Consider the following 11,684-nt stretch of genomic DNA (forward strand, 5'->3'; position numbering starts at 1 on the left):
TCCCCCCCCCCCCCCCTGTCCTTGAGGCATGACTACACCTGGTCAGGGAAAAGATAAGCAAGTAAACTAGCCCCTAAGCAAAATGGATAACTGAATACTTTCTGGGCCTGAATGCCTTTGTGACAGTCACTACCGTGATAAAATGTATCAGTCATCTTTGGGACTATGAGAGCAAGCATATCTCCTGAGAACTTGTTTTTCTGGGAACTTTCTCTTAGAGTTATAAATGGCCTAATGACCCTTACTCATAAAAAACTGACCTTTACTAAAGAATGCTGTTTGCCTGTTGGTTAAAGGTCGTTTCCTTGAGGCTAGACCTGAGGTTTTGTAAAAATACCTATGACACCTTGAGTGCCTGTGGCTAAAATTGTAAAACTTATCTATGAGAAATCATTTACTGCCCTTTCTTGTCCTTGTACCTTTTGCCATAAATAAACCTTGAGAACCAGACAAGACGGAGACGCCTGCCAGATGGGCAGCGGTGCTTGTCTGGGGATCAGAACGAAAATGCAAGGCTCTCCCACTTTCTCTTTGGCCTGCACTGTCATCCTTCGGGGGAACCCTGGACCTGCAGGAGCTGGACTCCAGCAGGACACTTAACCAACTGAGCCAACTAGGTGCCCTGCTAATGAACTTTTAAAATTAGTACAACTTTAATGAAGAGAAATCTGGAAATATCTATAAGAATGCTTTGATCAAATATATCCTTTCTTAGGAATTAATCTCACCAATATTCTCACAAGTGTGCAAAAGAAAACACATACAAGGATAATTGTTATATTTCCCGATGCAGACAGGGAGCTCCATTTGCTCGCTAATGTCTTTGTGAGCATCTTGGAAGAGTTCCTTAGCCATAATAGACGCTCAAGATATTTGGTGAATTAATGAAAGAATGATGAAATCTTGGCTATTGCCATTTATAAAGTGCATGTTAAATAAATTATAGTAGTGCCCTTATACAGTGGACCACTAGATAGCCACTGAAAAATGAAGCAGCTCTGACACCTGAAACTAATTTAATGATGAGTGTCAGCTATACATCAATTAAAAAAAAAAAAAGCCAGCATTCTGTATGGAGAAAACATGGTCCTGCGTTGGGAGAATCCTACAAACCATCGTCTTCAATGTCCTTGTAAAATATCATCTCTTATATCTCTATGTTTGAACTATGACCTCTGAGTCCTTAAAAAATAAAAATTAAAAATGAGACAGCTGTATTTGTCACTATGGGATGGTCTTTAAAATAAATTGATAAGTAAGAAAATAAAGTTGCAAAATGGGATGTAGACTATGCTATCTTTTTTTTTTTTGGTGAAAATACTATATACACATATGTGGCTATACTCATCAACGATTTCTGGAAGTTTATTCAAGTAAAATGGTAAACAGTTCTTGCATCTAAGAAAGAGATTAAATAATTGAGGAGTAGGGATTGGAGAAAAACTTACTTTTTGTACCGTGGATATGAATTAAAAGATCTTTTTAAATGGGGAAAAACTAAAGATATTTTCAAGAATGCAAAGACTAAGGGAATTTATTACCCATGACTCCATTTACTAAAAGAATACTTCCATAAGAAATAAAGTGATCCCACAGGGAAGGACTAGAATATAAGGGGAAAAGCCCTATTAGTAAAAATAGATATTTTTGTAATTTAATTATTGACTATTAAAATAGCTATTTCCAGTGTATTTTTAATATATTAAATTATAGAAAACAATAACCCAGCAAATAGGGTAGGATTATCAGGTGAATACTTAAAACATGACAGAACCATCCTTCAGTTGTCCAGGAACAAGATTCTTTATCTCCCAGGCTCTACAATAGTCATTTTATTGGCTTGTTTGCTCTCAGCCTCAATTTCTTCCCATCTATCCAATTGTTCTGTAATGACCCAGGATAAACTCTGAGTCCCTTAGCATATCATATAACAGAGGTAAGCAAACTTCTTCTTAAAGGGCAGGGCAGCTAACATTTTAGGCTTTGTGGGTCTTATGTATAGTGTGGGTCTTATGTCAGTTCTCCCGTATATGAAAGCAGCCATGACCTTAAGTAATGCAATGTAAAATCAGTTCACCCCCAGTGAAAAATGGGGTCAACTGGATGCTTTGAAATACAAAAGATATTTTAATACGTTTATATTCTTAGTACAAATGAATAACAGAAAGAAACTGATGATAGAAACAGATAATTAGCATAGTTGAAGGAAAAGGACCCAAAGGCTCAGGATGAAATCAGAGCTGAAATACACATATAGGTGTTAGTCTTTGATTCAAGGCAGATACCTCTACTAAGGAAATGGCAGAGAAACACATGTATAGTAGGAAATCAAGATAATTGAAGAGTTATTGCCTCATACCTCTAATTGCACTTACAATGCCATGTGAGGAGAATGTGAGGGGAAAAAAACACAGTATACCTGAAGACAATAGAGTTTGGAGTAAATCCAAAAGAGAATAGAGAATGTTAGACGTTATGTATGAATATGTGTGTGTGTGTGTGTGTGCGTGCATGCGTGCAAGTGCCCACACACATGCATGCATGCTACCAAACTTGCTAATGCTTCTGTGTACATACTCATGTGGCTGAGGTTGAGAAACCCTACACTGAGCTTTATTTGTCAGATTCTGCATCATGCCTTATGCTCTTCCTGGAAATGTTTCTGCATCCACACTTCCAAATCACAGCCAGCCCTTCAAAGTCAGCACCAGATCTCAAATGACTCTGATACTGTAGCATCCCCCATGGGCGGTGAGCAGTCCCAGGCTCCCTGAGGTCTTTCCTCATGCTTATCTCCCAGGGTTATCTTGGCAAAGAGATGGCCAAAGACAATAGGGTTGGAGAAATATAAGACTCGTACAAACTGGTCAGGAGCTCTTCTCAGGATTCAGGTAGGTTATTACAGGAAGACTGACAGGAGTTAATGACTTTTAGCAAGGCCCAGAAAGTCCCCAGTGCAGAGAATGCCAGCCCTTTAGGCATTAGCTAGAGCTGATCCCACAGGCTCTGTTCCTAGAAAACGTCAGGATATGTAATTGACTTTGCCCAAGGCAGAGCTAGAGCACTCTCTCATCCCACTTACCCAACTGGGATGGGGTGGGGAGATAGGCAATCTGGTTTAGAGCCCCAAATAGGAGCCAGATTTAGAACAATCCTTCTCAGCAATAGGAGTGAAAAATGTCCAATTTTCATGGGTTTGCGTAAGTGGGAGGAATCCTGTTCTGACCCAGATTCCTCATGGTATTGAAAAAGAAGTAAAATCAAGCAAAAGAGAAATTTGTTGCCTAAAGTAAACAAGTAGACCAATTTTCTTCCTGGGAGTAGAATCTCATGAGATGTTCATCTATGTGCACTTCTGTCCATCTGAGATCCTCTCTGTCTCCTCTGTTCATGTCCCTGGTCCCTGACACTAAAGCAGGTCTTCTTTTGGCAAGAAGCAGCTGTCAGGAAGGCATTGTCTCAAATGTATGCCATCAGAGGAGTTAAGGAACAGAAGGAGTGCTTCTCATTTCCTCTTGCCTGACCTTCACTAAGAGTTCTAAGGTCCTTTGGCTTTAAGTTATATTCCTTGTCTCCCAACAAAAATAATCTGCAGAGAGGAAAGACTGGGAGTTCAGTCTCTTAGCAAGTTTCAGGGGTGGAGATTGTGATGCCTTTGCTATAATTGTCAGAACTGGGAATGAGAAAGGAAGTTTTGATCCAAAAAGGCAATGCCACTAACCACAAATATTCCCACTGAAGGGCACAGCTCACCATTCTTTTTTTTTTTTTAAGTTTATTTATTTTGAGAGAGAGAGAGTGAGAGAGTGAGCAAGTCAGGGAGGGGCAGAGAGAGATGGAGAATGAGAGAGAGAGAGAGAGAGAGAGAGAGAGAGAGAGAGAGAGAGAGAGGATCCCAAGCAGGATCCACATCATCAGTGCAGAGCCCAATGTGGGGGCTTGAACTCATGAACTGTGAAATCATGGCCTGATCCAAAGTCACTTAATTGACCGACTCCCCACCCCCACCCCCGCCAGGCACCCCAACAACACCCTTTTTACTCTCTTCCTATCCCCTCTTTTAGTGGTCAGTTTCTTCCCATGAAAGCTCCTCAGAACAGTTTCTCCAGAAATTTGTCTTCATCCACTTAAAAGCCTTCTTAAATAAGTTTATGTCAGCCACACAAGACAGTTTTAAATGTTTCATTTTAAAGATGTGGAAAAATTGTCCTTCAGAAGCGTTAAGTGACTTGCTCACGTTCACAAAGCTTTCAGTTCTTAGGTCCAGCTGTTTAATTTTAAGCACAGTGTTATATTGAAGACACAGCTAGCTACGTAGTCCTCTAAGCATACTTTAAATGACTAAAAAAATATGTCATCCCTCTGCTGGCTCTGTTGTAGTAGGAGGAGCACTGGACTGAGAGCAGAACATTCTGTTTCATTCCTGCCTGTTCTGCAGATCAGCTGTGTGATGTAGAGCAAGTCACCTCATCCCTGTGGCCCCTCATCTGCCCGCTCTGAGATCCTATGAGAACCTGACCTGGTGGGCTTGAGCACAGAGCAAGCTTGCCTGCAGCACATCTAGCCGTTCCCACTCAACGCTTTTCCAGCTTTGCAGAGTGAGCTTGGAGCGACAGGTTGCCCTTGAAGGATCTTGAAATATTTGGAAAGCCCTGTGTAACCTGTAGTAGCATTTTCCAAGTCCCTTCTCCACATCTTTACCCACAGCTCAGAAAATGAGATGGTGAGTTCTAGTCCTTGGCTTTAGGATGCAAACCTAAATATAAAAAGGCTCGCAACTAAATAGTCTGTTTTCTGAAACAGTTTCACTTGACACCTCACGTTTGTTTGTTCTCATAAGTATATTCGTAAGGGTCAAAGCATGTAGTTTGATTTAGGTTCCAAAGATGTTTGCTATATTCACTGACAGAATTTACTAGTTCAGTTGTGGAGGGCCAAAGAGCAGAAACTCTGAAAGTCATTGTTATTAGTTGCCTAAGGCTGATGTAACAAAGTACCAGAAACTGGCTTAAAACAATAGAAATGTATTGTCTCACAGTTCTAGAGGCTGCTGTGAGTAGAACCACTTCCCTGCTGAAACTTGTATGGAAAATCCTTCCTTGCCTCGTCCTAGCTTCTGGTGGTGGCTGTTAATTGTTGGCATCCCTTGGCTTGCTGTGTCACCCCAGTCTCTGCCTGTGTTGTTCCACAGCTGTCTTCCCTCTGTGTGCTTTCCGCTTCCTTCTAAGGACACTAGTCATATTGGATTCAGAGCCCATCCTATTCCAATATGAGCTAATTTTAATTTACCACACCTGCAATTATCCTAATTCCAAGTAAGGCCACATTGTGAGGTGCTGGGGGTTAAGACTTCCAACATATTTTGGGGGAGGACGGGATACAATTCAGCCCGTCGCGATCACAACTGGAAATACTCAACTTGTTTACCTTTTCTATTTTTAAGCAGACAGGACTATTTCCTGAGAAGTTTTAGGGTGTGGGAGCAATATTCTGATTACTAAAGACTACTCAGATTCTGTAATTCAGTAGATTTCTTTCTAGGGATGGAATTTATAAACAACCATGAACAACTTCACTTTCTTCACTGAGTTCATCCTCCTCGGCCTGTCTGCTGACTGCCACATCCAGACTCTGCTCTTTGTGCTGTTCCTGGGGACTTACCTCCTGACCCTGATGGGGAATCTGGTGATGATCCTGGTGATCAGAGGGGATTCTCACCTCCACATCCCCATGTACTTTCTCCTTGGACACCTTTCCTTCCTAGATATCTGCTTCTCCTCAGTTACTATGCCCAAAATGCTACAGAACTTCCTATCTCAGAAGAAAAGCATCTCCATGTGGGGCTGTATCACCCAGAGTTTCTTTTTTCTTCTCTGTGGATGTGTGGAAGCCAGTCTTCTCTCTGCCATGGCCTATGACCGCTATGCTGCCATCTGTCACCCTCTGCTCTATACCATGGTCATAAACAGGCCTCTCTGCATGGTAATGGTCAGTGCAGCGTGGGGGATGGGGTTTCTGAACTCACTAGTAAATAATCTTTTCATCCACAATTTACATTTCTGTGGTTCGAACGTCATCTCCCACTTCTGCTGTGAGCTGCCTGCACTCTTCCCTCTGTCATGTACTGATCCCACTGCCAACAAGTCCCTTCTGTCAGGGTCCAGTGCATTTCTAGGGCTGCTGACACTTCCCCTGATCCTTTTCTCTTACTCTAGAATCATTTCTGCCATTCTGAACATCCAGTCCTCTGAGGGCCAAGCCAAAGCCTTCTCCACCTGCTCCTCCCACCTCACTGTGGTGCTCTTGTTCTACGGGACAGCTCTATTCAGGTACATCAGCCCTGCCTCAGGCTCAGTGTTGGAGCGAGTGGTCTCCATTCAGTACTGTGTGATCACATCCTTGCTAAACCCCCTCATCTACAGCCTCAGGAACCAGGAGGTGAAGGCCGCTCTGCAGAGGATGCTGAGGCAGTAAATGCGCTCCTCAGGTGTTCAGCCAGAGAATGGGGAGGAGAGGTCTTCAGAAATACCTTGAGAGGATAAAAGTGGTTCTCTAAGTGTCATCTACAAATCAGCAGCATCGGTAGCATCTGTGAGCTTGCTGGACAGGCAGGTTCTCAGGCTCAACCACTAATCTACTGAATCAGCAGTAGAGCTCAATGATCTATTGTTTTAGTCAACTAGGTGAGTGTGGGAAGTATGAGAAAAAATGTTTTGGAAAACTAATGTGCTTGAGAAACATGTCTTTGGTGAAAGACAAAATATTGACATTTCAAAATGAAGAGTCTCTTTTAAATGGGAGAATTGGTCTGTCAAGTAGTCAAGATGAGAACATTTGATTGTGTGGTCTTATGATTTCACCCTCTGCAAATTGGAAAAAAGAAAAATAAAACCTGCATTATTTTAAGACCTTGGGAAGAGGGGAAGAGCTCCACTGAAGGCAGACCAGCCCATTCCTTCCATCACCATTTGGGAGCTGTCCTTCTGAAAGATTCTCCAGAAGCCAGCACAGCATAAAGTCAAGGGACAGATGTTACAGAACAGTGACTCACAAGTACTTCTTTCACCTCACCTGAGAGCACCTGAGGTCATCAAATAGCCAGTGTGCCTGTTTAGTGGTCACTAGTTTGTCCTAGAGAGTAAAAGATGGGTTGAAGCTATGGTGGAAGGAATAGACCAGATGAGCTGGCACTTCCTGTGCAAGTGCTTTCACTGCAAACCTCTGCTTCCTGACCTGGTTGCGTGAGCCATGCTGTCAGGAGCTCTGGGGGCTGAGTTTTTGCTTCTTTACATTTCATCACAAAACCAACTTTTCCATACTCTTCCTAAAGATCTGCAGGCCCCTCTCAGTCTTTATTTTTATCTTTTTATCTTTCACTTAAGAAATAGAGCATTCCCAGAGCCTTAGGACCTCCATGTGTGGCCCCCATCATATCACTCTCTCCTCTCCCCAGAGGTAACTACTGTCCTGAATTGCACAGTACTTGGTACTCATCCCCTTGGTTTTATTTAAAGTTTGCCACTTACTTGTGATCCCTACATAAGACTGGTGAGTTTGCCTATTCTTGAAATTCATATGAGTGCAATCATCCTGTAAGTTTATTTTCTATGACTTACTTCTTTCAATTAGCATGATTTATTCCTGAGTTTTTAGGTATGTCTTCATAAGCAGCATAGAGCTGCATTTTGATTATTTTATCCTGTCTGAAAATTATTTAAGAGAAGAGTTTAACCAACAATTATTACTGGTGTGTTCAGATCCATTTCTATGTGTCCCACTTCTGTAACTTCCTTACATTTCTCACTCTTTTCTCTCCCCATTTTCCCCTCTATTTTTTGAGGTTTATCCTATTTTTATTTTCTTTTTTGAATCATACTAACTTTATATAACAAAATCTAAAGTTAGTATCTTTATTTTCTTCCAAAATAAAGTTCATAAAAGATTTTAACTCCAAGCAACACCATCTCAAATGTATATGCCTCTTAAACCCACTATTTTAGTTCTTTCTTTTCCCCCCACAAATTAGACATTATCATTACTATTTTATTTAATCAGCTTTTATTTAAATTTACCCGTATATTTATCATACCTTGGCTCACTATGTCTTTTTAAAAAATGATATGTTTGTTATTTATTTAGTATTTACAGTTGCTGAAGAAATAATTTATATGGAAAATATATTTGTGAAGGTATAATTATAGACAAAATACAAAATTATAAATAGCACCATAATGGTATTTTATAACTTATAGGAAAAATAAAGGAGATTTTTAAATGATTTGTATTTTCACTACACATTTGATAGATTGCTATACCTTACTAAATTAAGAAAACAACTTTGTATTATAGTATAAGATTAGAAGTTGTTACATCAATATTGCTTGTGCATGCCAGTAAAACATACTAGAATTATCAACTATAAATATTGACTTTTCCAGTAAAATTTATCATTATTTTGGGATTATTTTATTAAACCATAATGCCTGGGATCTGTTAGTAAACCATAATACTTGGGGAGCACCTGGGTGTCTGACTTTGACTCAGATCATGAACTTGCATTTTGTAAGTTCAAGCCCTCCATCAGGCTCTGTGCTGACAAGCTCAGAGCCTGGAGCCTGCTTCAGATTCTGTGTCTTTTTCTCTCTCTACCCCTCCCCCACTCATCCTCTGTCTCTCTCAAAAAAATGAATAAACATTAAAAAAATTTTAACCATAATACTTAGAATCTGTATGTATTTTTCATAGAAGGGACTAAAAGTACGTTGCAAATATTGAATAACATTTTGGGTAACAGTGACAAATGAAGCATTAAAAATTTATTCCTATGGCAGTACCCACCAGCCCACTTGCACTTGAGACCCTAATGAAATGCAGGCAAACTCACCGTGTCTTTCTGCATCTCAGATCTTTCATTAGTGATCATTTTCTCATGTCCAAATTTGATCCTCTGTGTTGGTCTGTTAATGATGAATTTTTTTTTTGTTTGCCTGAAAATTACTTATTTCTTGAAAGATAAATTTTTTGGCCATAAATTTCTAGGTTGTAGCCCGAGTTAAGTTCTATTCTCATAGAAAGTATATATATTTCTATCTGTTACCTTTGAGTCAGTCCCACTTCAGATTAAATTCTCTGCTTGACATGTTTCAGAGCACACACAGAGACAGCATGAATTCAGACTTCACACTTGCCTGAGCACCAGCAATTGTTATGAATTTGCAGGAACTATTCTCTTCTCCCTTTACCCAACTTTAATGTCAAAAGGGGCAATTTTCTCATAGCCCCCACCTCCATAATTAGTTCTTAATTATGCTTCCACTGAGATTGTAGAACCTAGTTACTTCTTTTATTTTTTTATTTAATTATTTTTTAATATTATTTATTGTCAAGTTAGCTAACATACTTGTACACAGTGTGCTCTTGGTTTCAGGGGTAGATTCCCATGATTCATTGCTTACATACAACACCCAGTGCTCACCTGAACAACTGCCCTCCTCAAGGCCCATCACCCATGTCCCTCTCTCTCCTGCCCCTCGCATCAATCCTCAGTTTATTCTCTGTATTTAGGAGTCTCTTATGGGTTTGCCTCCCTCTCCGTTTGAAATTGTTTTTCCCCTTCCCTTCCCCTATGGTCTTCTGTTAAGTTTCTCAAGTGCCACATATGAGTGAAAACATTTGATATCTGTCTTTCTCTTGACTGACTTATTTCACTTAGCACAATACCCTCCAGTTCCCTCTGTGTTATTGTGAATGGCAGGATTTCATTCTTTCTCATTGCTAAGTAGTGTTCCACTGTATGTATAAACCTCATCTTTATCTATTCATCAGTTGATGGACATTTGGGCTCTTTCCATGATTTGGCTATTGTTGAAAACACAGTGGGGTACAAATGCCCCTGTGAAGCAGCACTCCTGCATCCTTTGGATAAATTTCTAGCAGTGCTGTTGCTGGGCCACAGAGTAGTTCTATTTTTAATTTTTTGAGGAAACTCCACACTAGTTTCCAGAGCGGCGGCACTAGTTTGTATTCCCACCAACAGTGCAAGAGGGTTCCCATTTCTCCACATCCTTGCCAACATCTATTGTTTCCTGAGTCATTAATTTTAGCCACTCTCACAGGTATGAGGTGGTATCTCAATGTGGTTTTGGTTTGTATTTCCTTGATGATGAGTGATTTTGAACATCTTTCATGTGTCTGTTGGCTATCTGGATGTCTTCTTTAGAAAAGTGTCTATTCATGTCTTCTGCCCATTTCTTCTCTGGATTATTTGTTTTTGTGTGTGTTGAGTTTGTAAGTTCTTTATAGATTTTGGATACTAACTCTTTATCCAATATGTCATTTGCAAATATCTTTTCCCATTCTACTGGTTGCCTTTTAGGTTTGTTGACTATTTCCTTCACTGTGAAGAAGCTTTTTATCTTGATGAAGTTCCAGTCGTTTATTTTTGCATTTATTTCCCTTGCCGTCGAGTTACAAATTGCTGTGGCTGAGGTCAAAGGTTGTTGCCTGTTTTCTCCTCTAGGGTTTTGATGGTTTCCTATCTCACATTCAGGTCTTTCATCTATTTTGAGTTTTTTTGCGTGTAAAGTATAAGAAAGCAGTCCAGTTTCATTCTTCTGCATTTTATGTACCTCCTTGTTTCTAACAATTACATAACCCTTGCTATGTACCAGGCATTCTAAGAACTTTATATATGTTAACTAACTTAATGCTCTGAACAACACTATGAGATAGGTACTATTAATTTACTCATTTTACAGACTTAGAAAGTGATGCACAGAGAGGAAAAGTGACTCTCCCGAAGTCAGTGAGAGAGCTGGGATTTAAGTCTAGGCAGTTTGGGTACAAAACCTATGCTCACAACTGCCAGGCTATGCTGCTTCTGGGATTTATTCCAATGAATGTTTTTCAATTCGCTGTTTGGAGTTTTCTTATTGAAATTATTCTATTAGGATTCTCCTATTAGACTAACTAGCCTAGCTGGTCTCTAGGTTTTTTCTCTTGCCCCCTGCATCAAGCTGGTTAGGGTACGTGCTTACCTTCTAGGAGTTCTCCTTTCACTTCATTTGTGAGCTCTGAAGAGCCAAATATGTCAACTTGGTAACTGATTAAATTTTTGTAATTCAACATATTAATTATTTAAGACAAGAATATTGTGAGACAATTTATGAGCTATACTGTGAGAAATAGAAGTCACCCCTCAGTCAATAGATCTTGATACCTTCCGTGCCCACCAGGCCAACCCAGTTTCTTTTTTTTTTTTTTTAATAGTTTTTTGCCAGGTTGGTTTCCATCTAACACCCAGTGCTCATCCCAACAAGTGCCCTTTTCCATGCCCATCACCCATTTTCCCTTCTCCCCACCCCCCATCAACCCTCAGTTTGTTCTCAGTATTTAAGTCTCTTGTGGCTTTTTCCCCTCCATCTCCGTAACTATTTTTTCCTTTTCCCTTCCCCCATGGTCCTCTGTTAGTTCCTCCTGTTCCACTTATGAGTGAAAACATAACGTATCTGTCTTTTTCTGCCTGACTTATTTCACTTAGCATAATACCCTCCAATTCCATCCACATTGCTACAAATGGCCAGATTTCATTCTTTCTCATTGCCATGTAGTATTCCATTATATATATAAACCACATCTTCTTGACCATTCATCTGTTGATGGACATTTAGGCTCTTTTCATGATT

The 11,684-nt window shown here is 40.0% G+C and overlaps 1 protein-coding gene across 1 annotated transcript; it reads left to right on the forward strand.

Annotated features, from left to right (window-relative positions):
- Positions 1-5,562: 5,562 nt before the first annotated feature.
- Positions 5,563-6,474, forward strand: LOC115304419 (olfactory receptor 8S1-like). Its single transcript, XM_029954583.1, has one exon. The coding sequence runs from the start codon at positions 5,563-5,565 to the stop codon at positions 6,472-6,474; it is 912 nt and encodes a 303-aa protein (XP_029810443.1).
- Positions 6,475-11,684: the final 5,210 nt, after the last annotated feature.

Source organism: Suricata suricatta, chromosome 10 (assembly GCF_006229205.1).
Source record: "Suricata suricatta isolate VVHF042 chromosome 10, meerkat_22Aug2017_6uvM2_HiC, whole genome shotgun sequence".
Classification (NCBI taxonomy): Eukaryota; Metazoa; Chordata; class Mammalia; order Carnivora; family Herpestidae; genus Suricata; species Suricata suricatta.